At 45.5% G+C, this 27,528-nt stretch overlaps 1 protein-coding gene across 1 annotated transcript in view; it reads right to left on the bottom strand.

Annotated features, from left to right (window-relative positions):
• Positions 1–15,067, bottom strand: part of LOC133952349 (FRAS1-related extracellular matrix protein 2-like) — a 57,354-nt gene extending 42,287 nt beyond the window's left edge. The window contains exons 1-2 of the mRNA XM_062386759.1: positions 10,057–15,067; positions 9,107–9,196 (exon numbers count right to left, since the gene is read on the bottom strand). Of these exons, the coding sequence (XP_062242743.1) occupies positions 9,107–9,196; positions 10,057–15,067 (5,101 nt within the window). The remainder of the gene's footprint in view (positions 1–9,106; positions 9,197–10,056) is intronic.
• Positions 15,068–27,528: the final 12,461 nt, after the last annotated feature.

Genomic DNA, 27,528 nt, shown 5'->3' with positions numbered 1-27,528 from the left:
ATCAAGAGAAGCTGACGTGGAGCTGCTCTCTCCACATCAGCTCTCTGTGCTGCCGCTCAGAGACCCATCTTGTTCAAAGCTGGAGCAGATGCACAACCCGATGGGAGGAGCACAACACCTGGACCCCACGAGGAAACGGGTAAATAAGAAGCGGCGAGTTCTTGTTTCACCGACGCCGAGAACAATTAGATCTGAAGGACAGACGCTAACATGTCAAAGCGGGAGGAGAACACGGGAGATGAGCTGGATTTGCATCGTTGCTCCATCTGTGACGTTTTGAACTCGCGCACACCGAATGCCCTTTAAGAGAAAGTTAAATTGAATCTGTTAGCCGGGTGTCCCAGAGGTATCTCAGGACCCGGCGGACTCTCCCTGAAATGATTCACAACGTGCTGGGGCGCGGGGGGGGGGGCAACCAGCTCTTGCATACGGCTCATTGACCAGTGATAACCTTTAAAGTGTTACAGAACCACTTTTTTTTTTTGTTGCAGTAATTGCAATGGCGTCAGGCAATTACTTGGAGATTTAAGGAGCTAAATGCAGCTGCTGAGCGAGATTGTCGGGCTGTCTGTCTGGACCCGTGGCCTCTCTTTGTTTTCCTTCTTCCCGTTTGTTAATATGTAACTCGTCACTCCGAGCCCGTGTCCTGGAAAACCGAGATAAGTCCAGACTTGGTCGAGTTAATTTCAGGCAGAAATACATTCCTCAGTTTTCTTTTTGTTTTTTGGGGGGGGAGGGTTGATCCGAGCCCTGGACATCTTCTCTGTGGTTGTTGCAGAAACTTTTTTTTTCTACTTGTGCAGGTTAAAAAATGGACCAGCTGAAAAACAAAACGCTAGATAATTGCTGCCTGCGGCTCTGCAGAAAGAGACCGGAGGACTCATTTGATTTACAGGGGGCCGTCTGCAATTTAACAAAAAAACGACTCGCTTTGCCAGTCACTGGATGACAGCTCTTTCAAGGCGTGCAACCGGAACGCTTTTGTAAAAGTTGACTTTTTCAGAGACGCGCTGCAGATGCTGGAGGGGAACATGGAGCAGGAGACAGGAATGTTCTCCGACTTAAATAAACCACACAGTTTGAGGCCGTCACGTATTTTTAGAAATGCAGAGAAGTGGGGCGCAAAAAAACTTCCCGCACGGTGCCTGTCGTCGCACACTCTCTGTTTGCTCATCATCGAGAAAATATCACAAAAATGATTCCTGCTCGTATGTAGACGAGGCAGCGTGCCTGCAGGGCTCACCTGCTCCGCTCGAGCCCTCGCACCTTGTCATCGCGTTCAGGGGGAAGAACTGTAAATCGACTCCTTCATCCCATCGCTGCAGGCGACGGGAAGCAACTTTGACGCCTTGCCCCCCCCCCCCCCCATCAATACTGGAACCAACAGAGCACTTGTATCTTTCATCTCCTCTGACAGCTCGTCCCTCCCATTCCTCAAACAGATGAATTCTCATATCCGGGGCCCATCAGACTCCACTTGTGGAGAGCGGAGGGGCGGCGATGGAGGTGGGGAAATGGGGGGAGGCAGCTCGATCCACACACAGAATCCCCGACGGGTATCATCAGCACCTTTTTATGTGATGAGAGCCGTGATATCCTCCAGACTCTATACCGTGTGCATCGGGAGTGTATGAAATGAAAACCTTCCCACGAGAGGGGGATTCAAACTGGGTAATATTTCAGACTCTCTCTGTGCTGTATATATTTTCTTGGCTATGCTGGAATGCCAGTGATATCAAAACAAAAGGAGGTGGTGTCTTCTCTTGAAATCAAATACGAAGCGATTATTAATTAAACTCGCCTGTAGTCGATGCATGGTATTTATGCGCTGCCAGCTTCATCTCTGATTATTGTCTCAGCCCCTGACGTGGATGTGTGCTGGACGCTCTGTGTGTGTGTGTGTGACTGTTTGTGCACGGAGGAAGTTTACCCTCCAATCCTGAAGCCCGGGCTCAACTGGAGAGAGCTGTGACACCGGAGCCCGAGCCAAGCTGTCAGAGGCTTATCACGCAGCCCGGCTGGAAGGAGCAGCTCCAGCCCAGCGCGGGGCTCCAGGGGCCAAAAGCACATTATCCAGAGTGATTTTTTGCAAAGTTGAACAAAAAAGAAAAAACTCTGCCACAATGGAGGGGGGGAAGGAGATGTCACAGCAGCACTGACTGTCAGAGTTCCAGCTGTTTTTCTAAAAATGAAATCCCATCAAGCCGATTGAGACACAAATGCAATGATCCCATCAGAGGATGAGATTTAGAATTTTGCTTCCATCATTTCATTTTGCTAAACGTAACTTGTCAATGCAAAAATGTAGGGACGTAATTTTTATTGACAGCCAATTAACAGATGTCCCATATAAATCGATGTATATGCATTGTGCAAGCACAGTGAAGATGTATAACACAAATTGATCTACCTCAGAAATGTTTTGCTTCTATAACTGGTGTTTTTCATTCTCTGTCCATATAGAAGAGTTTAAAACCACAAGCTTCACTCAGGAGCAGAAGTCAGTCTGTAAACTTATCGATATTCTTCAAAATAACTTTTGGACATATCTCCTGGCCCTACCAGAAAAGCTGTTTTTATTTTGTACATATTTCCATCATGCTTTCTGCAGCTGAGACCCGTCTCCAGCACTGATATCTTCAACCTGCACACGTCCTCCACAAAAGAGGGATTTTCTCGAGAGGCGTCACTTGAACAACCTCAGTTCTGCTACACTGATATCCTAAGGCGGGTATGACGACACGTATCATCATCCTGGGAACAAGCCCGGGCCTGGGCTCCCTATGCTTTTGGGAATTTGCTTTAGCTTTATTAACCCCGGCTCCGAGCACTTACTTTGGCAGCATATCTAAACAGAGGAAAGGACTCATTAAAGAGGGTTTCCCTTCTGTTCTCCTCAGAGAAAATGAGGGCAGCTTACTGTGGAAGAATCTTTCACCCGAATTATATGTGGTATACAATCACTTTCAACATTTTAAAGATGCACTGTAAATGCTGCCGCTCGCCGAAATCATTATCTCTCTCTATCACCCTGTTTTCAGTCCCAGCCGACACATCTGACTCAGCAGAGGAGGCTCTCCTCACCAAATGTGTTCAGTGTTCAGTTCGGACTGTTTGGCAGAAATCTGCAGTCCAGAGAAGAAAGAAGCTGCATTGAAGGAAAAGAAGCATCTGCTGAAAGTGATCCAACGAACATGAGCCAAGGAAACACACAGAAAAACCTTCACTGGCGACTTTCCTGCCTAATTGAAACCTGTTTTTGTGCTTACTCGCCTTTTAGCAAGAGTCAATCGTTAATAACGTCTTTTCAAATGTTTTCCCGGAGAAGAATTAAACCGGTTCGAGCCGGTTGAGCCTCAATAAACGCTTCATCCTCCTCCAGATGAGCACAGGTTCTTCACTTGTTTGGTTCCTCACTTCAGCAGATCTGTCTTTACTTTGGCAAATCACTGGGTTTCGTACCTGCACATTAAACGAGGATACATTTACAGACACAGCTCGTTATGTTGGATAATAAACATACGAAGCGTAACTGCATTACAGACCCACGAGAAGATTATAACTCAAAGTTGGCGACTGAGGACACACGAGGGACGGGTGAGCCGCGTAAATCACTCTCCATCTAAAACGATTAGCCTAAATCCTCTTTGTAATTCACTTTTTCATGGCCGGGGAGAAGCAGCTGTTACCCAGGAATAGCTCTATAATCAACTCCTCAGACGTTTCATCATAACAAATATTTTTCCATCACAATAAAGTGACTACCTGATCATTTATTAGCCGCAGCACAGACAGACCCTGAGGGAAAAACCGAAAACACCCTCAAATCTCTTGAAAACACAAACCACTGGACCGGCTGTGTCATTTGCCGCAGCTTGCAGCCTATTTTCATGCATATGATGATTCATACCACAGGCCAGAGGAATGTTACCTCCCTGCAGAAGAAAAGTGTAGGAGAGACAATTCCCATTAATAACAGGATAGAAACACACAGTGGAAGTGCAGAGTCACCGCTCTCTGTGATGGGGGTATCACAGCACACACAGTGTCTCCACTAACCTCACGCAACGGCATGTCGCCGCATGTTTTCCTCTCACTTCTGTTGTGCTCGGGGTATAAGAAGAAAGATAATCCCATCCAACCTGGGATTAGAACCGGAGGGGCGGCGGTGGCGGCGGGGGGGCGGGAGAGATGGATTCAAGTATGCACCCGGCGTCACGAGCGATTAAACCCTGATAACGTGGAAGATGTACACGATGTACAGGGCAGATGGAGCTGCGGGGGTTTGAAAGGACGTGTGAGGTCGAGGTACTTTGCGGTGACCTGAACTTATCTTGTTACAGGAAAACAAAAAATAAATAACAAACAAAACATGCTTGTTGAGGTGGGAGCTGCAGTCGGGCGTTGGAAACCAGAGGGGGGTGGGGGGGGGGGGGGGCATTCCTCTCCGTTTCAGGTGAGGCCCCCCCTGCCAGGGCCCAGCAACCCCCTCGTGAAGCCATATTAAAATCTGAAAGTTCTGGATTAAATTTGTCTTTAACGACTCCAAAATAACCCAATACTGAAGAAAAAACTACATGTGTTCCTTCTTACCAAGTTTCATGGATATCTGTTGGTAGATTTTGTGTAATCCCAACCAACTAACAACTGAGCAAAGAATGGCCCCTCGTGAAATCCACATTTGAATTCACTTCATCACGATATATATATATATATATATATATAGATTTGTTTTTCTGTGAGATTCAAAGGAAAGTGTTGTTCCTGGACCTGCCCTGAAGCTCTGTCTGAATCTGTGACTTCCTTCTTGACCCATGTTCTCATCCTCCCACCAAGTTTCATCAATATCTGTTCAGCACTTTTATCCTCACCAACCAACAAACACATATAAACGGAGAGGGCTGAAAACATAACCTCCAGTCAGGACTTTGATCTGCGTTGTGCACCGCGGACCCATTCCAACACAAATCTGAATTCATTTACATACTCAACGCACTCTACATACCAAACCAGTGTCACCCGTCCAAAGGGGAAATCCGAGCAGAGCCTTTTGAACTCGCTGTGGATTTTGACCCTTTTAGACGGTTTCTGCGTTTCTGTGACACTGAGCAATCAATAATCTTCCGGTGCCCTAAAAAAAATATTAGCTGTTAGTGAGTGCCTGGAATGAAAAACAAAAAGGCCACAGCGGTGTGTGTCTGTCAGTGGGAGCGTCCCTGCATGCTGACTGACTGGCTGGAGGCAGACAGGGACTCCGCTCCACAAACAACCGCCTGGGAATGCCAAGACTTGTGTGTGCTCAGGTAAGCTCACCTGAATGCACCCGAATCCTATAAGGGGGAAGAGGGGAGTTTGTGTGTGTGTGTGTGTGTGTGGGGGGGGGGGGGGGGGGGGGGTACTGGAGTCTGCTGAAACACGACAATTACCTGACTTAGAACGACAGCCCCCTCCCCAACACTCTCACAGACACACACACACACACACATTCCTGTCACGTTCTATACGAGACACTTTCACAGTAATTAAAGGGGATTTGGCCCACACACACACTCACACACAAACACACACACCTCTGAGCGTGATTTCACTGTCCAGGTGTGAAGTTTCCCCAGGTCAAATTAATGTGTGTAATTTCCGTCCTCTGTGATTACTCATTCAAAGCGTTGACAAGCTTGACAAATAGCGAGAAACACAAGCGGCGCTGAGAAAATAACCCCTGTCTTCTCCTGTTTTGGCAAAAAAGACTTAAAATGCAGTTGAAAAAGGCACGAGGGCAGCAGTTTCCTGGAATTAAAAAGAAACAGGAGACAATAACAAGGAAACAAGGCTGTAACAAGTGAATTTCCCCATTGTGTGGATAAATAAAGAAATCTAATCTAATCTAAAAACTCCACAACCTGTTAAGTTATTCACGATCTCAAGCAACTGACTGAGACATTTTGAGGTGATTTCAGTGTCGTCCTGATGTCTGTTCCACCTCATCATCGGTCAAAAGCAGCGGCCATTGAGTCCAACATTTAAAAAATCCCTTCACTGTGGCCAGCACTAATTAAAAAGAAGATAAGTGTTTGGGGATGTGGTCTAATTGCCATGTTGTTATTTGTGGCCATAAGCCCATCTGGTATCTTTTCCTCTATGTAGCCATGTTTATTCAGAGGAAACAGCAACTTCTCCTCAAATCTAAATGACATGAGCACATTTAATCTGGCCGAACAAAACAATTAACAAAGACTTTATCACCACATTTTAATTAGCTAGAAACGGTCATTATTGCAGCCAGTATTCACATATGTTCAAAACTTTGCCAAACAATGGACAGAAGTAGGTCGGGTCCGACACAGATTCCAATCTGAGAGTCTGAATACACCAGTTACAGTTAAAATGACACCCCCGAGCAGCAGATGCATCGCTGCCAAGAAGAGCTCCGAACTGGTTTGTGGAGCCAGAGCCAAAGTTTCCTGTACCGAGACCATCCATCAGCCAGGGAGACTCGGCTTTAACAACTGAAACAACCTGTGGTGAGATGTCAAAGCTGCTTTAGGTTCGAGGATGGAGTGTGAGGAGCGGCACCGCAGTTTCCATCGAATCCACCTTCATGCCAAGAGTAACTTAGTGTTGCGCTGTACTGAGTGCAGGTTGGAGCCTGCAGAAATCCTAGAACAGTCAGTTGTGTGGTGCAGTCGACTGACACGGGAGCAGCCGATCCTGTTTGACACAGGTCGGAAAAAAGACCTGAATAATTTATCGAGTAAAATCCTCTGAAATTTGTTATTTCGGCTTCACTTCACTTTGGCCACATGTCGGTGAATCAATATTTTGGATTATTCTACAAATTAAATGTCTGAATTTGAAAATGCATTCCCTGTGTGCGCTGTAGCTCAAACAGGTAACTTTTCTATATTGTAATAATGCCATTTCATAATGAACGTTATTGGGATATATAAGGTTAAATCGATTAGCTTTATGAAATATGCATGACCTAATTTTCTCATTTCTTTGTGTCTTCTTCATAACACAACCTATTATACGATACCATATGACAGGGAATCTTTTCTGATCAATATAATTTTTTTTTTTGACCTTTAACCTTTGACCAATCAGTTTCAAAATATAAAAATTTAAAAAATGGAGATATCATCCCAAATAATGTTCAGACTAAGTTAAGTGAAAATCTGCTCATGTATTTTGGGGTTATTTTGCACACACACACACACACAAACACACACCATCACGCCACACAAACACACAAAGTGGCAAATACGACACCCTTCTCCTGCTCAATCATCATCATCAGCTGCATCCATGGCTGCAATATTTATAAAAAAACCTAAGTACATACATTTGCACACAAACTCAGTTGAACTTGTCAGATCAGCATTCAGCAGCCAGTGCACACATACACTTAAAAACCTCAGAGCACATTCTCAGCTCATCACAGCTGCTCGCACAAAACCCCTTGAAATCCCACTGAGCAGCTGCGACACGGAAAGTAACTTTTCACCCCCCGAAAAAAAAAAAGCTGCCAAGAGCCGTTGGTAAATTTCCCAGTGAACTCGAAGTGAGGAGGAGAATGTTTTTCCACCGCCGAACATGACAGAGTGCAGCTGTGTGCCAGTGTGCACCATTCAGCTCCTCCCCAACACAACTGTTCAAAGAGCTGGAGGCTCCGTCTGGGGGATTTGTGGGCCGCCACTAGTACAGCTTAAATGTTATTAAAAAAATGTTCACCGACTGCCTCAGAAGCTGAAGTGCCATACATGTCGAATCCTCACGGACCGGTCATCCAAAGAGAACTCCTCATCATTTTGTCAAGGTGCCACAATAAAGCACAAATCCAATTTCAAACAATGTTCTTTATAGACTAATAATCCCTCTGACTGCTGCAAAGTTGTGGGGTTTTTGTGAGAGCACCGAGCATCTATAGAGGACAGACTGAGACACGATCCTCTAGCTGGAGAAATGTGAATTATTTTTAAATCTGATAGCGAGTTGTGTAAGATAAACAACCATTAGAGGATCTGAGTATGTCACCAAGCATCAAGCTCGCTATACAGAGGAGGAAAGTGACAGGGAGAGACACACCCTCAGTTATCCATGACAAATAACCCTGATTCAGACGGTAATGAAGGGACTGACTGAACCTCATTCGACCACAAAGTAGCTTTGCATGGGCTCGGCACTCGCCGGCAGCTCAGGTTAGAGGACTCGCCATCGCTTCCCGATAAGGAGAAGTCCCCTGCACTTTACTCATCACTCATTAGCTCCCCCCATCCCCCTGCTGGCAAAGACGTCCACCCATTACTCAAACCGGAGCCCGCAGATTAGTCCCAAGTTGAGAAATGAGAAAAATGCTTACAGGGCCCCACGGAGGTGCTTGTGGGACAAAGAGGGCCCCCATTAGAGAGGGCCATTGTGCTCGCTCATCACCACTGAAGGGGAGCAGAAAGGACACACCGTCGGGCACGCTGCTTCGGCTAATCGCTGATTACTTATATACACTATCAGGAAGGGCTTCGCTAATTGTTCTACTAATTACTTACTTGCTAAATGAATCATTACTTCCCCCACCCCGGATGCCCTCGCAGGAGAGAAAAAACAGTGGGGGGTCTTGGATGGGGGCGCTGTAAGACTAAGTTGTAATGCACAGTGAGACTGATATGAATGCTCGGATCCAAAAGGTTAATAAGCACGGAAGCTGTGACATTAACATTTTTTTTTGCAGAGCCCTTGGTTGAATAAAGACCAACTGAGCATGACAGAAACAAACGTTATCTATAAATAGTGCATTCCACTTGAATCCTCGTTCATTTTATGCTCGTTTTCTCATTTACTCAAGATGAAATATGAAACCGTTTGAAATTACGGTTTCATGAAGATCTCTCATCTGTGCACAAACCCTTTGCTTTGTACTCCTGCTAATTTAGGCACAAGCAACCTTCTGCTTGCTCCTCTCAGAGAAATCCGAGCGTCTATAAATAAACTCGAGACGGTCTGAAAATCCACTATTTCAGACTCAAAGCTCGACATGACAAGGACTCAATGCAAAAAAAAACCTAATGGTGCAGGGGAGGATAACTTCTGGGATGTTTGATTAGAAATAACTCACCATTGTCCTCGATGGAGAAGTAGAAGTTGTCGTTTGTCGGTTTGTCACCGTCCCTCAGAACGTAGCAGATGTTCATCTCGTCAATTTCAGCTGAAAAAGAGACACACACGCATGAAATCCGACATAAAAATCAGTTTCGACAAGTAGGAAGTAACTCACGAGGACCAGAGAGAGGCCGTGTCATGAAGTGAGCAAACTGCAGAGTGGTGTGGCGACATGACAAGACAAACTGCTGCTGGTAACAAGGGCTGTAGATCTACTTGACTCCTGAACGACACCGAACATAAAGAACAGCTTGACACTTGAGGCTCCATCACACTGTTTGTGTTTGTTGCCGGATGAGGTTCTTTACGGCCCCGGATCAGAAAGATTGTGAAGTTTACAGCCCGTTCCATCTTCAATATTTGATGGTAAAACTTTTGCCTTCAAAGAGACGATGGATAAACCTGCATTGCCACAATTTTCAAAGGCCCAGGAGATAGTGTCTTTATTTACCATCTGTTTACTCTGGTGAAGACTCTTGAAATATTGAACAGGCCTCTTGGGTGGAGAGCGTCTCACTGTGACTCAGTAAATAAAAAGCAGAGGATATCGACTGTGCACCCCAGGTGTCTGTTTGGGTAGCTGCTTTGAGCCAGAACACCATGTCTCCCTCCCTTTAAACACATTCGCATTTCATCATCTCTGTAATTGTCTTCAGTTTAGAATATTTCTCTCCTAATGTTCGAGTCACACAAGTTATTTTTTGAAAGTGGCACACATTAGACATTGCTAGAAATATGAAGACTCTGGCACATTTCATCGATGTTGATAGAAAACTAAAACCTATGTGTCTGATGGCAGCATTTTTCTGTTTTACAGAGGGGAGTGCGTCTAGAAGTGTGAGCCCATGTAAAAGTTTTAAGACTCAAATAAGAATAAACATGCAGCTTGAAATGTAGTTCTCTTACCTTGCGTGAACGTGGTGATTGTGACATTTCCTTTGCCGAGGTTGATCATGTACCCGTGTTGTGGGGCGCGGGTTATCCTAAAGGTCACAGAGTTCTGAACACTGTCTCTGTCCTCTGCCTTCAGGGTCTTGCTGGTGATCACAAACCCCAGGTGACCTGACCCCAGGACCCGCAGCGTTGGGGCGCCCCTGTTCACCACAATCTGTGGCACCCCGTTATCCACCGGGACGATGCTAATCTTCATTACTTGGGGCCTTCGGGTCTCGAACACAGTGTCGGGGAAGACAAAGAAGTCTGTGTGAGTGCCATCGGTGACGGTGAAGCTGAAGCTGTCCTCGGCGCTCTCCGTGCCGTCGTGCTTGTAGCTGATCATGTTCTCATTCAGGTCCTGCTTTGTGAAGGAGCTGACAGGCCGGGTGTTGTTAAAGAGCAGGCGACCATGAACTGGGATCTGAGTGACTGTGAACTTCAAGAGGCGGTCAATGGTGTCTCTGTCCTCCACCGTTAGCTCGAAAGGCGTGATGAGCTTGTTCTCGCCCTCGGTCACCACCAGGCCGTGCACCGTCACCACCGGCTTTTTGTTGTCCACGTCGGTGATGGAGACGCGGAAGGTGCGGAACACGGGGTTGTAGCCGTCGGTCACTTCAAATTCAAAGCTGTCCATTTTCACCTCGTCGTCGGATGTGTGCAGGTAGTACACTTTGTTGCCGGCCAGCTGCAGCTGCGTGAAGGACGAGATGGGCATCCCGGGCGTGTCCGTGCACTCCAGGTGGCCTCTAATCGGAGCTCGGGTGATGGTGAAAACCAAGTGTTCATCTGGGCTGTTGAGGTCGCTTGTGCTGAGGAGGTCAGTGGTCAGAGTGACCCTGCCGCCCTCTTTAAGGGAAACACCTTTACTGACCACGTCTGGGAAAACCATGTCGATGCCGCCCACCGTCACATAGAAATATCTGTCGATCAAAGGGTTGATGCCGTCCGTCACGTCGAATTTGATGAGGTCTCGAATCCCCTCCTGCCCATTGTGGATGTACACGATCAAACCCAGATCCACTTCGTTCTGCGTGAAGTTCATTCCGACTGTGATATTCTGCAACACCCCCGAGGGCGTCGTCCACTGCAAATACCCCTGACCGGGCCCATAGCGAATAATATACGTTAGCGTGCTGTCCTCAGAGTCCAGATCAGTGGCTTTTAAAACGCTGCTGTCTATGACTTTCAAGTCCCCGATTTCAATTTCAAGCCCGTCGTTGATCGCCATCCTCGGGGTTTCGTCGTCCACGGGGATGATCATAACTATGACGGTCTTCTCCACGCTGAACTTTCCGTCCATGAGAACAATATCGAAGCTGTCCTCTGTGGTTTCTGAGTCGTCGTGCTCGTACACGACGCTGGAGGCCTCCCTGATCTGATCCAAGGTGAAGTTAAAGACGGGCACGGTGCCCGTGGTGAGCTGATTGAGGATAAATCCGTGCTTCGGGGGTTTGCTGATAATAAATGTGAGCTGATCAGCGGGGAGATCTGCATCGGCTCCGTTCAGGATGGGAGTGTCGATGACTATATTCATTCCCTCCATGACGACAAACTCTCTCATGTAAATCTCAGGCTTTTCATCATTGGAGGGGATAATAGAGATCGGGAAAAAGTGCCTTTCAGAGAAATTGATGCCATCAGAGCATCTGAATGTAAACCTGTCCTCGACCGGCTCCACTCCTTTGTGAATGCTTTGAACATAATAAATGTGATTGCGTCTGATGTCCTTGATGGTGAAAGCACTAATGGCCGTCCCAGACCTGGATTTCTCTGAGCCAGGGGCCGGGGAGATGTTTTCCACGTACCCTGAAGTCGGCTGTACAATGATAGTACAAAGGAGGTCATCGTTGGGGGTGTCGACATCCTCAGCGCTTATGTGGAGAATCTGAATGACGTTCTTCTCCCCCTCCACCACGGTGAACTGTGGCCCCACGAAGAGCTCCGGAGCCTGGCTGTCCAAGGGAAGAATAGTAACGTGCACTCGGACGCCTGTGATCTTGTTTCCTCCGACGGTCCACTCGTCAGACATGTCCGTCAGAGTGAGGTTGAAAAAGTCCTCCTTTGTGGTGAAGCCTATCTCCCCGCTGGTGTGAGCATAGACCACGTGGCCGTTGATGATATCAGCCTGGGTGAAGGTGCGAGACGGGACGCCTCTCACCAGGATTTCACCGAAGAACGGCGGGTCCTCAACAATGAAGGTCAAACGAAGGTCATCCGTGTCCTCGTCTCTTCCCTGAATGACATTGCTGGTGATTTCCGTGGCTCCGTTTTCCAGCACGTCTATGTAGGAGCCGATCGTGCCGGCCGGGAGACTGAGAGTCGGAATCTCATCATCGATCGGCTTCACGCTAATTTTGATACTAATTGGGACAACGTGGACGCCATCACTCACATCTATTTGGATCAAATCAGCTGTTGATTCATCCCCATTATGGATGTACGTGATTCTGCCGTTTCCAATATCCTCCAGGTTGAAAGTGTTTCCTTTTGTCATGTCGGTGAATGTGAATTGGATTTGTCCGTGCAGCGGTGGCTGTGTAACGGTGAATATGATCTGACGGCTGTCGGTGTCCGCGTCCGAGGTGTCCAGCTCAGCGCTCGTGATGATGTGTGTGCCGCGTTCGAGCACAGTGAAGCCAGAGTTGGTTATTTGAGGCGGCGTGTTGTCCACAGGCTTTAAAAATATGGTGAAAACTCCCTCTACGCTATTTCCTGAAACATCCTCCACGGCGTACCTGAACTGCAGAACATGAGTGGTGATTCCGAGCTCAAGGTCAGGTGGTTTGAAAGCTATTTTGTGGTGGTTAATCTGCGCCTGAGTGAAAGTTGTGACCACAGTGTTTGGACTTTCAGTTAATACCAGAGTCCCCAGGACAACGGGGTGGTTCTCGTCGGTGTCCGTCGGCGGCTGGATGACCACGTACTTTAGGTCCCGGTCCTCCGAGTCCAGGTCAGAGTAACGGAGGAACTTTCTCCGGAAGTGAGTGAGCTGATACTCGTGCACGGTCATCTGCAGAGTGGTGCCAGGGTACAGCTCGGGTGGGAGGTCGTCCACAGGGAGGATTTTGATAATGAACGAGCTCTCGCCTGATTGGTTCGGCGGGTCGTTGTCGTCCTGGACCCTGAACACAAACTGATCCATCACCGTGCTGGTGCTGTGGGGCCCGACATGCTTGTAAAACAATTTACCATCGATGATATCCTGCTGCAGCCACTCGCTCACTACTTTCTCGTACATTTCATCATCTGTGTTAAACTTCCAGGTGGACGGGTCCTCGGGGGCCTCGGCCTGGCGCAGCAGCACCTGCCCGATCCTGGAGAAGGGAGGCTCGGTGATGAATCTGATCGTAGAATCCTCCGAGTCGATGTCTGCCGCACTGAGCACGAGCGAGGACACCGGCATCATTTGGTTCTTGAACAAAACCAAACCAGTGTTGGCGTTGATGATGGGCGGCTCGTCATCGGTCGGCACCACGGTGATGGGAAACAGGAACTCCACTTCGTGTTTGCCGTCTGTCATTCTGAAGATGATGTTATCGCTGTACGTGTCACTGCCGTCGTGTTGATAAATCACTACTCCAGCGTCCAGGTCAGTCGGGGTGAAGAATTTCCTCCTGGAGCCCAGAACAGTTAATTCTCCGTGCCTCAGCCCATCGATGACAGTGATCTGGACTTTGTCTAAGTTGTCCTCGTCGCTGACTTCCAGATTGTGCGAGCTGGACAGAGGCCTGGACTGACCCTCATACAGTAACTGGCCGGCGTTCCTCGTCACCACGGGGGCCAGCGTGTTCATCGGCTTAACAACGATCATGAAAGCGAAGGGGTCTGACACGGCCCCCTCCGTGTCCACGACCTCAAACTCAATCTGGAAAATCCGCTCAGTGTCTGAATCCACAGCGGGGGGTTTGTAGGCAATTTTCAAGTCTTTGAGGTCCCCCTGGTAAAAAGAGGTGATTGGTAAATTCCTATCATCCGTGCTCACTATGTAGCCCTCCTCAAAGGACAGCGGGGAGGTGATGTTGAAAATTAATTCATCTTCTCTAGACTCAACATCCTCAGCCGCCAGCATGTCCGTGGTTATAGCCGTCATTACAAACTGGTCCACTTCCATCATCATCATGGCCACAAAGCTGGGTTTAGGGGCCGTGTTCTCCTCTCCCTCTCTAATCCGGACTAAAATTTGGAAGAATTCCTGCTTGAGCAAATTGCCCTCCTTATCCTGCAACTCCACAAGCATGGGAATATAATCTCTGTTTGGCGACTTCAAAGCAAAAGTGTGCTGATAGCGGATGTTCATTTTAATAAATTCATCACAGTCCACCATTGCTCCGAGTCTGTCCTCGTCCACAAGTTTCCCATACCGGGGCATCACACTGCCACTGGAGAGGGAAGCTATCTTGCATTGTTGTGCACTTCTGTCAAACGTGAACTCTAAGATTCGTCTGTCAATGGGGTTACTGGTGCCCAGCAGCCTCTCCACAGTGAGTGGCATGTTTTTGGTGAGTACCTCCAGCTGTGTGAAGACGACCTCCACCTCCATCATGAAGGGGATGATGATGGTGTCAGTCTGGGTGTCATACCTGAGCTGAAGTGTCACTCTGTCCCTCGGGGGACTCCTGGAGCCGAAGTGGGAATACTTCACGTCGTTGGGGCCAAATTCGCAGGGAAACTTTTTCGGGGAGAGGTGCCCGGGCCTCTGGGACAGCGGGTCATTGTCCAGCACCGTGATGCTGCATCTGTCTCCGGGCTGAACTTGGATCACCAGATCGTTGATGGGATCCACGAACACTGATCTCCCGAAAGGCACGCGGATCCCATTGTTGGCGACCAGTATGGTGTCCTCCGTCAACTCGGATCTGAGGGCGTAGGATAATCCATAGCTGTCAAAAACCTGCGCGACCGCGTCACCTGTCAGGACCACGGCGAGCACGAGTAGAGCGGTGCCAGACGCGTGCAGATGCGGGGGGGTAATCCGAGCCATTTGTGGTGTGTGGAGCCGCAGAGGACACGCGTGGAACTTTGCGCATAGACGCGCCGTGCCAAACTGCGCACCGCGGTTTAAAGTTGCAAAGAAATCAGCTGAGAGTTGGGTGATATCACGCGTCCGTGCGCGCCGAGGTGCACCATTCTCCCCACACAGCAGCTGAACACTGATAACTCAAACTTCACTCTCCTGCTTTGTTGGAGTAACGGAGAGTTACGCCCTCCCCGCAGCCCATTGGCTCACGTCTCCGCAGGAATTCGTTTGTCAGGCTCCGAATGGACGTGGCCTCTGTCATTCTGGGCACACGAGACGATTCCGCGTGGGCTGGACCTCATCGGCTCGAATGATAAAGGGAAAAAAAAGATATATGGAGAAGGTGATGTTTGGGTGTGAGGGGCCACTTGCAGCCTGGCAAACTTGGAATGGATCAGAAAGTGTTTTATAATATCTCTTTTTGCAGGTTTCTACTTTTGCATTCCTCTAATCCAAGCTGCTCGTTCACTTTACACTATTACTGACAACGAGTGAACCACAAGTGCAGATGAGGGAGTCTTGAGTGGCAGTCTGTCTGGAGAAAGGCTTTGTCTCCCTCTTGTGGTATGTGCCACTGAGGTGGGAGGATTCTGTGCACACACACTCATCATCTACGAGGAGAATAACATACACACACGCTTCCATATTTTCTCCTTCATTTCTCCCTGATAAAATATGTTTCTTTTCTTGAGACACTTATGCTGTGCCAGTTGTATACTTTGGATTGTTTGACAATGTCCAATTAAAGGAGTGAATTTGTATTGTATGTGAAACACTGCATAGATACTTGAGCTGATGCAGAGGAAAAACACTGGCAGTGGCGGATCTAGGATTTTTAGGGGACATATAGGAGCCACAATTCACACAGAGGGTGTCCAACATCAATGCACAATTCCTCATTTCCTAGCTTTACAGTTCTAAGCGGATCTAATTTGAAACTTGTTCTTTGTTCAAGGACATTGCACACCTCAAAAAAGCTTTAAAACAAAAGGAGTCAGTGTCCATGGCCCCCAATCTTGGACCCGCCCCTGAACAATGGAAATAGCAGCACATCTTCTCCTCACATTTCACCCTGCACAAGTATCCCAGTATCCAGCTTTACAATCATGATTCAAAGACGTCTATTCATCAGAGTTATGCACAACGACACTGTCCCGGTTCCTGAGATGTGGCTCTCATCACAAACTCGGGGTCCTCCAGGTGTCAGAGCTTCTCTGACACCTGAGCAGAACGTCTCTCCTCTGACTTCCTGACAAGCCCGGTCATGAGGTGGTCGCTCTCCATGCCGCTCATCAGGAGATCCATGTGCGGGTCGAGAGGACACCCACGCAGGCATTGTGTGGCACAGCAGGGCGGGTCAACATGACTCAATTGTATTCAAAGTCTGCTTGATTTTTGGCACAAAGGGAACAGCCACACGTTTGTTCAAACATCACAGAATATGAATCAGTGGGAATAAGAAAAGATTTGTGTTTAAAGGGGAGATGAAGTCGTGAAAAGCAATATGGGGCGTAATACCCAGCTGCCCCCTATGTTTGATCTATACCCCACCCACCCTTTGTGTATATTAGATGTACACACATGCCGATGCTGGCATGTCAGTGACTCTAAACATTGAGCTTTGTGCCGCTAGGAAGAATTTGACTTCCCCTCTGATCCCTTTCAGTCGATTTTCATTCCGTGCACGAGCCCGTGGGTGCAACCTTTGTGTCCGCACCTACCTATAGCTGCACATTAGTGCCATATAGACTGTCTCCCAGCTGGCATGTGTTGAAATCAGTGCACAAACGCTGCCACAACAACCCAGTGCAGTGGAGCTGCACCGGACAGTGTTGACAGAGTGCAATTATAAATATAGCCAAGCAAAGGCAGGGCATGGCAAAGCCCCTCGGCCCTGACAGCTCCTAGTTACAAGAGAAAATGAAAAAGAAGATGAATAGAACTTTCTGACAGCAGCAATGGCAGTGAGGGAATTGAATCATACCCGAACCGTCAGGCTGATTTTAGGGGGTGAGGGGAAATTTGATGATATTCTGTCATATCACATTTGTGTCCAATTTATTGTAAATGACCAATCCTTCGGAAGGAGATGGAAACGTCGGTCTGTAGAGGAAGTGGAGTTTCCAGTCCCCCCCCCCCCCCCCCCTCGTCTGCAGGTGATGAATTATCGGTCAAAGATAGATGTGGTGCAGACGGGGGGGTTAAGAAACATCAGATAAGTTCAGTGTTTATCGTAATAACTATAGATTGTTTTACTTTGCTCTCTCGGTTAAAGTTCCCGGCTGATAAAATGCTGACAGGAACATATTCAGAGATGTTAGTTCAGGAGCTCCTTCACTTATTCTTTATGGCCACAGACTCAGTGTGTTTCACTTGGTGGTGACAGATAAATGTGCTTCTCTCAGCAGTTCAGAGACACCGGCTGTGTGGAAGTCAAGAATAAAAGTGTATTTACATTGGGATGCATCCATAAGCGAAAATGATCCTGTGTCGCCTGCTGTTCACAGCACGGCTGACTCATCGTCCTGCCTTGTCTCACACACACACACACACACACACACACATACAGACACACACACACACACACACAGGCACCGACATGTCAAACACCGGAAGCCTTATTTCCCCGCTGTCGGTGACACCGCTGTTATTGTGATCGTGTTAACAGAGATATACATCACGTTTGGCGCCTTGAGCTCTGAGAAGTGACATCATCAAGTCAACCTGAACACGGATAATGAGGTGCAGCGGGATGAGCCATCTGTGTGTTCAAATCTGAGGCCCCTCTCTGAACAGCTGCTGTATTGTTTCTCTGTTTGCAGAGTCTTTATTAACGTCAACAATAATGTTTATTTGCTCTGTTTGCTTGTATGATATTTATTTCCGCTACGGAACTGTTTCTGTCTGTGTTTAATCAAGCGATGATGAGTGTTTACCTCCGGCTTGATTGGCCCGTCAATCAAGCAACAGCAAAGTCCACACACACATCAATATTAGTTCCCTGTCAAATAAAAGCCTTTACTCTGATGTTAAAGATATTTTTTAACCGGTTATGGAATGGTCTCATTTGCCTCTTTATGACCTGCATACTGTGGCGGAGTGAACTCAATGCACTGCAAATTCAGAAAACAAATGCTAATAGAAAAACACGTGAACATTTATAAAACAACTTCATCAATTGGACAACACACCCACTGCAAAAAGTATCAATAGATACAAATACAGAAACAATGGAAATGTTTCCAGGGGACCTATGAAAGTGAGGAACCTGGCTGTAGTTCAAAGGTTGTTTCTTTTTTTGCCTGTGTTGTGAATTATTGATGAGTGGTCAAATTGATGAAGATGTTTTCTTATTACGTGACACGATTTTTTCTTTTTGCATGTGTTTTCTGAATTTGTGGTGTGTTGAGCTCTCTCTGCAAATGTACGTTTCAGGGAAAGAGTTACCATTTACTGTTCTTAAGGTCGGACCAAATGCTTTACTGCAGTCGGGCCGGAGAGGTCAATGTGTACATTTCCACCGGCAAAGTGTGAGGAGCAAGCTATCGGTTGAAAAGGAAGCTGGAGGAGACTTAAGAAATTAATATTTTTGATTTTTGCATTTTGTAGTTATGGCTGATCAGAATCAGAATTATTTTTATTGCCATATATGTTTGCACATACAGGAAATTGCCTTGGTGTGGTTGGTGCACTTTACAAACAACAAATTAAAAACAACAATAGCGAACAATATAAGAAAACAACAATATATACAGTTAAAGAGTTACGTGCGGTTTTAAGGTGCAGAGATTAGTAATAGTGAAAGTAATATAGAGTTATAAATTATGTGCAAGGGTGGATGCTGGGCCATTCATCTATACATCCATCCATCCATCTATCCATCCATCCATACATACACACTTGTATCCATCCATCTGTTTATTTGATGGAGACAAACATATATATAACAGTTTATTTTTGGGATAAAATATCTATCTATTACAAATGATAACTTCCATAATGCAAAGCTTCATGAATAGGAATCCCCTCATCACTATGATCATCACTGTTTTTTCTTCACATTGTCACAACAGTGTTGCTCATAATCGTCTTCTCTAGCTTCACTCCACTGTTTGTCTCAGCTGCCAAAATGACTCCATTCTAACAATCGCCCAGAGTTAACAGGTCTATTTGTGTTGAGGCTTATTCCCCCAGAGACAATGCAACCCCGGCCTCACTGATCTCATCAAGGCTATTTTAGTTCATTTCGTATCTGTCAGGATCAATTCTTCTGATGATTGAAGCTGGAATGCCGGGGCAGCAGCTACTCTGATGTCCTCCCCTATGTAAGCAGGCTGCTCACTGCATAGGAAACACCGTCCACAGCCGGCCTGGCACCCACATCCATCTTCCTCAGCTTCTGAGTGTCTCTGGGGACAGCAGCAGAACAAACAAGGAGCCGCAACCAGTCGACTTGGATCATATTCGTTATTTGCTCTCACGTATTCCCCAGGTGCACGTGGACCCGTTTGTTAAGACGATAACATATGGCCACAGCAATCACACTGCACTTGTGGCCGGTACGATTTATTCACAGCGATCGCACACCACAAATAAGTTCATCTCGACAGAAAACAAAGAGGAAATAAATAGATCAAATCAAAGGATAATTGAAAAGGGAGGTGTTTGTGTGCGTTTGTGTGTGTGCGTGCGTGTGTCTGTGTGTGTGTCTTTGTGGTGCTGATGTGACTGATGAACATTATTCACCTGTCGTTCCATTTCAAACCTCAGACGCACTTTCCTTTGTAGAATTCTCAGAGTGCACAGCCCAACCCACATTTGCCCCTTCACCCACATTCATATATTCTGCTATCCCACACCATCTACACACTGCAGGCACAGCCGCTGGGGCCAATTTGAGGTTCAGTGTTTTGCCAAGGACACTTTTGAATGCCAGGGGATCGAATAAGCCTGAAACCTGAAATCAGAGAGATTCAGAAATCCACAGGGTCATATATATCTTTTTTTATGCTGTAACCCCAAAACAGGAGATATCTTAATAAAGTCTGTCACGATTGATTGAATAAAACATCATAAGGTGATGTTCAGTTGTTAATGTAGATTTTAGATTGCAAAGGGAATAACAGTCAGTCCTAGAATGGTGAAAAAACAGCATGATGGCATGAAGTACTATTTCAAGGAGCTGGAGATGTAAAACATATATATAAAGTATATATAATTTTATTTTGATAGCACTTAAGTAATTGGTATGTTGGCTTTGCCTGATTGACAGAAGAACAGCTGCAAAACTTTAATTATGTGCTGTGGTTTTAATCTGTTGTTCACCTCCCTGACAGATGTATCAAAGTAAAACTATGGCTGTAAAATCGGAGCAATCAATAACACTACCTTTTATTTAAAACGTCAAATTGTCCATAATAGGATCAGTTATATTTCCCCCAATTTTATTTGCAATTGCATGTTTGTATCCTTCGGATAAGTTAGATAATAATGTGATAATTAAGCGTCTGTGGAGTCTATCATTAACATACTATTTTAGAAATAATCTTAATTGCTTCATTCAGTGTCTGCAATGACTAAAATCCATTCTGGTTAACTTGTAATTCATTGTTGTCGCAGAACCTTAACAACATGTTTCCAGCTTCTCCAACAGCCCGTGAAGAAGTGCTGCACCAAGCGAATCACTCTGTGCTGCTACAGAAATCAAGCATTCTGTCTGTGGGAGCAATTAACTGCCTGATGTTGTTGCACTCTTGTAAGGGCACCGTGTTACCGAGAGATTTTAATGAAGTACGGTGTGTAATGCCGCGGCCAAAAGCCTCTGATGGCGTAAAAGCAATTGTAGGGGGCACCGGGGCCCAGTCACAACTGCCTTCATTAGATTCTAACTAACCTGACTGATACGCCGGCAGTTAAGGACACCGGCACACATTTATCCATTCATCCGTAACTGCAAACTGTGTCTTTGACTTCAGACTTTCATACGTTATTAAAAACCCCAAATCTCTTGGCTTCCCGCGGAGGCGTGGTCGCCTACAGGCCAAAGGTTACATCATTTAATCAGATTGCTGGCAGGCACCCTGCAGGCCTTCCTTCTCCTGATGAGTTTTAAAACTGAGAGGCACTTAAAATGGATGCCCACCCTGCGGGCTGAACTCATTTATACCGAGCCAAAGGGAAAGAGGAATGAGACTTCACCTGGTGGGAGCCACCGTGTGACATCTGCACATTGTTATGGCACCAGCAGGAGGATTGATTATGAGATTTCAGAGGTGATTATTACAAAACAGAAGTCCAAACTGTGCCGAGCGTGACCTTCTGCACCGGCGCATATTTATTTTACAAAAGTCGGCCACAAACATTTTAAAATTCCATCATTTATTTATGAACCCAGTATGATGTTTGCAACTTAACGATTGTTTCATGTTGTTCTTGTAAACTCTTTTTAACCTCTTATGCACAATTGTCTGTTTTTAGACCATTTAAACACCAAATAATGAAATGCCTTAATAAATGAAGTCTCATTGTTTATATATTTGTAATTTAATGTGCAAACTAATTAATTTAAGACGACTTTTAATGTACAATCAGTTATTAATTAGTGAAATGCTTCATCAGTCTTTCCATGTCGCTTGTGATCCTCCTTCGTCTGCAGCGGGACACAGAAATAGCCCTGAAAGCCGTTTAACTCTACACAATAAGAATGATGACACCAACCTCGAGTGTTTCCATTAAATCTGAGCTTGTGAATCTTGTGATGTTGTGTGTGTTTTTTTTATAGCGGCTTCTAATTTCTCTCTTTGTGTGGTGTGTTTTATATCCTCCTCAACCCATTTGTGTTTCCACTTTTTCTGCTGAGCTGAATGAATCTTCCTTCTGCTCTGTTTGATCTAAAGTTGGGAACCAAGTCAGCAACAATATCGTGGAGCTCAGACGCCGGATGCTCGTGAAAAAGCTGCACACACTGCACATGGGGGGGGGGGGACAGTAAGTGCCTCCTCTTGCAGTGCGTTCCACGGTTATCATTGTGTATTTTATCAAGAGTTATACTGTAGAGACGGAGCCCGGCACATTTTGTTGGAATTAGTTTGACATAATGACACTAGGTGCCTCGGACTGACAGTGGCTGTGTGGGTGCCTATTGTTCCAGTGTTCCAGGGAATGTCTCAAATATTTCCAAGGTCCCCCCGCCAGGCTGTAATTGACTTAATCTTGCCATTAGCCCCAAGTCGCCCAGAGTCAGCTGTCATCTGTTGGAGTTAAGTGCTGTAACAAGGTGCTCTTGATGCGTCTTGATGGATGTGAGTTTTAGCTATGAGGCTCAGGGCTGATTTTTAACCCCCTAGCGCCCAGCACTGCACACAAACACACGCACACACACCAAACCCACACCGCCTGCTGACAGCCATAATAAGCACCGGCACACTAACTGACAAACTCCGGCTGGTTCCTGTCAGGGTGATGGGATGTTGCTGATCTCATGGAGTTTGGTAAACACACCCGCTGCAGACCGTGATAAACAGAACCTATAACCTCCACGCACCATCACCTCTCCACAGGCAGCACACCTCGTCGACAAATCCCCACAGTGTTTGGATATAAACCTAATCGCGCCTACCCTGCAGTTTTTTATTTGACAGAGAGCCAGCTATTCAGGCCCTTATAAATTATAACAACTGTGGAATTCATATATGGGATAGTTCTGCCACTGCCAGTAGGTGGCAACATCACGTTACACATCCTGCATGTTGGATATTACACATTTAAAATATGATTCATTATTATGACATCTGCATGAAGTTAGGAGCCCAACAACAACAAGAAAGACATGAAATGTGCAATTTTAACAAAACTGCTGTGGGAAATCATTAATGGATTTGAAATTACATATCGTTTTAGTTTGACAAATTAATATGAATCTAGTGAAAAATACAGATTACACATATCTGTCAATATCAGTTAAACCTCTCAGATGTGCTCAGTCTGGGTGAACCTGTCAAGCTGCATCCTGCCGCTGTCTCTCTCTGCTCAAAGACTGGCAGCTCCTAATTAGTTCAGAACCTCATCTAATGACCTTGAATTTCTGCTGCCAGCTCCACTATTGCATCAGTGTACAATTTTAGAAGCGGGGGAAGAAACCTGGCCGATGCTCGGTACATCAAATTGACTGAGAGCTGGAGCGCAATGCCCAATGAGTTCCCACACCCACATGCTAAGTAAAAAAACAGATGAGCTCCCATGCAGCCGGGACGTGCAGCCAATTAATGCAGAATATACTGAGTTTTGGAAATCTACATTTCCCTATAACATACTTTAAGTCTTTAAACCTCATATGCAAAAGCATTTAGCACAGAAGACTTTCAACAAATTACATTTAAAACTGTGAATAACCATTCATGAGTCACTTTCCCAGTTCCTCTCCCTCGGCCCTTCGCTGGGAGTGTCCCCTTCAAACTGAGCCACACAGGAGAGGGCTGGAAGATATACCCCTTCTTGTTTAGAGGGTTCCTGAATACACTCTACGGTTGAAGGGGTGTTTCAAGGGCTAGATGGCCACTACCCCTACATCACATAGATAAATAGAACAACACTACCCCTTCATGGCAGCTCAAAAAAATGAAGGAGTCCACGTGGTCAGGCTAAGAGGTGAATTGGGTCAGTCTTCACAAAGCATTACAGCCTGTTGCGTGATGATTGATTTAAAGCTTCTGAAGTCAGACACTGTGGCTCAGTTTCAATCCCGGAGGACTAAGTTTGTTAGTATATCACATATACAGGAGAGTATAGAGTAAGAGTTAGATATGGAAGGATAGAAAGTATTTATATTTTGTTAATACAGCAGCCGTTTCCTGATCCTTTTCATTCATCAAAATATGCTCTGTTCTGTCTGATTTGAAAGATATCTTATTTTGTCTATATTTTTGTGGCACGTTGTTGCAAAATATTCTCTTGCTTAAAAATCTAAAAAAACTATTTATCTCAACCAACATAATCCTCATTTATCATAGTGCCAGCATGGCTGTGTTAACCAAGTTCATATCTTATACAAACACATTAATTTAAACCCCAACCCTTCTGTAAATGTCTGCAGTGCGATCTGGCAGCAGCTACATCAGAAACCTGATCTGACGTTTTCCACTGAGAATTCACAAACTTTATCTCTTTTGGAGGGGGGGGGGGGTAAGTGCACTGCAGAATTTATCAGCGCTGGCACAACAAAGTGAAAGTCGTCGCATCCTTAAGAGAAAGTGAGCGCAGTAATCAACAAGCCAGGAAATAGGTCAGAGGACTCGCTGGCAAACAGAAAACATCATTAACAAACATTTGGCCCAGATTTCTCTAACCCTCGCTGAACATAAACCTTTGTAGGAAGTTTATACGATTCGCAAACAGCTTCCCCCATTATTCCATCAGAATCCTCTGAGGGGGTGTTTTTCTGTCCTTAACACGGGGGAAGAGTCAGAAGTCTGCAGCTGCCACCAAACAGCTCGACGGCAGAGAGACGGTATAAGAAGAAATGTCATCAGTTGTCTGGTGTCCTTAAGAAACTGTGCACCTCATGAGACTCTTCAGGATGTTCTAGACGGGAGGAAATCTCTCTCTGCCCTCTAGTGGCATGTGAATTGCCCGAGTCAATTACTGTGTCATTAATAATTAAGGATAAATCCATAAGTGTTACTGATGTAAACATAAGAAAACAGCTCGTTGAGGCCAGAGGAGTCGATGGTCTTTTGTTTGCACTTGTTCCAGGGATCGTGTGTGTAGAACTGCTCTGATTGAGGATTCACCAACACATCCGGCTCTCAGAGGCTTTGCCACAGAGCCCCAAGTTCGCAGAAGAGGCATTTGTTACCTTACAGGCTGGAGCAGGGGAAGGAAGAGAGGTCACACTCTGCAGTCTGGTGTCAGTTCACTCTTTTAAAGAATACAGTGAAATCCAAATGCACTACAGGAGCTGAGGCTACGACTCTTACCTGCCAGGGCGGCGTTGTAACCGGCGAATCACCCGAGGAGAGTGTTTCCTCTAAAAATAAACAGGTTACGTTGGAGCAGTGGTCACTTCAAGGCCTGTTTCAGAATAAATAGAGACGGCTCAACGCTGCTTTGGGCAAAACGCTGCACAACAGCTGCTTCAGCTTTATATATTCTCTGAATCAGAAAGGCAACATGGGACAAATTATTTTTTATGATACATGAGGATCTCAGACTGAATCACACTGGATGAATTTCCTCACTTGAATCGTTTTTATAGTATTTTTATTATTCATTTATTTCTGGCTTCAATGTGGATTGATGGTGGATATTCGTAATCGACTTTATGATGTTTCTCCAAACGAAATGACAGGTTAATTCATATTTCATGGGCCATGACACTTGAAGTAAAATGTTACATAACAGTAAACTAATAAATATTCTTAAAAGAGGAAAACTTTAAATGTCCAAAACTGGCTGTAAATTAAACAAAAAAAAACATGTCAACTGAAGGTATCACTTTGAAAACTGCTCTCCAGCTGCAACAGGAAGCTTTCATACATTATTCATGTTTAAAAATAAAAAAATGTGTGGTTAAGCTGCAACTTTATCTTTCTTGTTTTTCACCAGTCCATTTGTGGAAATCATAATCTTTCTTGCTGAATTCATTCACAAAGCCATAAAGTCTCATTAGTCATAAAGAGCATGAATAAATACACTCTAGAGCAAAAAGTTCAAAACTCTGAAATGTGTTCATCTAATCCCTAAGCCAGTGGACATTTGATCAATCTACAGAATGGGATGAGTTATGTTATTATGCAACGGGGCTGATTCAAGACATTTGGTGCAGCAGTATAAAACCATGATAACCCATTGATAACTTGACCCATGGAAGCAGGATCTTTCAGGGAGGTCACAGCACTCCAGCAAACTACATACACGAAACATGTTTCCTATGGAAAATCAGCTGGAACGTACTGGGTTATTATTTGCCTATAGATGAGGGGGGGAAAGAGACATGGTTCCTTAACAGCTGTGCTCACTCACACTAGTCAACAATTATCTGCAAAATGTTACTTCAGATAACAAAAAAACTGTGAAGTAAATATACAACTCACGAGGAATAAATGAGCTATAGGGTCGTCGAAGGACGCCCTTACATTGACTGATCTTTAGTTATTATATCTGAGAGCGAGAGAGAGAGATAGAGAGAGAGGGAGAGAGAGAGAGAGAGAGAGGGGGGGGGGATAGATGGAAAGAATAAGAGAGGGAGGGATAGATGGATAGATGGATTAGATGGATAGATGGATAGATAGATTGATCAGAGAGAGAGAGAGAGATTCAGTCGATAGTAAGATAGATAGATAGATAGATAGATAGATAGACAGATAGATAGATAGATATAATTGACATATAGTCAGAATCCATGTGTATTTTTTTCATCAGCCTCCAAAATCATGGTTAGAGCATTTCTTCACAGTCAAAATACTATAAAACTTTTAAGTAATGACGTAGTTTTTTCATGATAATAAACTCTGGTTTCCTTTAGTTAACAACGCACTTGTTGGACCAGCCCCTGGCTTTTTGCGGTGGTTACTTTTCATGTTGTGGCTGAAGATGCGTGTGTTTTTACGCGCGCAGTTTTGTGTAGGGTGCCCAACGCCCCTCGGTCCCCACCTGCTCCGACGCGCAACGCGCAGGTCAACAACATGTCCGTGAAAACCAGAGAGCGGGGGGAGGAAGGAGGGAGGAGGGAGGAGGGAGGAGGGAGGGATGAGAGGAGAGGAGAGGAGGGAGGAGAAGAGATCACACAACAGGACAGCGTCTTCAGAGGAGACGCCAATGAGTGAGGAAGATGAGGATCCAGCCTCCACTTCCGCTGCGCGTAAAATAACACAAGCGAAAAGCAACAGGAGGACGGTAAAGTTGTCTCTTTCTTCTGTGCACGATTGTTTTGAACGTTGGTATTTCATTATACATTTTTTTACAAAGATTCATAAACTCTCTCCTGCTGTCATCTGAACTGCTGATCATGTTTCAGATTATACTTGATAACACTAACTTAGACATTGACAAGAAGTCTGTTAAAAAGCTGTTGTAAATATTGTTTTGCTGTGTAGATGGATGGACACGTTAATTGTTTTTACTGCTTTTGTTCTGAAAAGCACAATGTTCTACATTGCATCAAAATATATTTTTGGGGGTTAAAAACATATACATTTTTCCTACCGTATAGCATTATGACCTTTAGTTTTGAACTGCAAGTTATTTCAATTTAAGATTGCTCTTGTTGAGATTGTTGAGCTCTTACATGATCATTACAGTTCTAGACTTAATGTCATTTAAAACCCAACAAGGTGCAGTTTCCGTCTGTGTCAGAAAACTCTCTGCTGACCTCATGTTTCCATATTTACTCTTTGTCTCTTTTCTGAAGTTGACTCTGAGAAACTGCA

This window comes from Platichthys flesus, chromosome 4 (genome assembly GCF_949316205.1).
Source record: "Platichthys flesus chromosome 4, fPlaFle2.1, whole genome shotgun sequence".
In the NCBI taxonomy this organism is placed as follows: domain Eukaryota; kingdom Metazoa; phylum Chordata; class Actinopteri; order Pleuronectiformes; family Pleuronectidae; genus Platichthys; species Platichthys flesus.
Note: the sequence above shows the minus strand (reverse complement) of the source record. Positions and strands in the feature narration are given on the sequence as shown.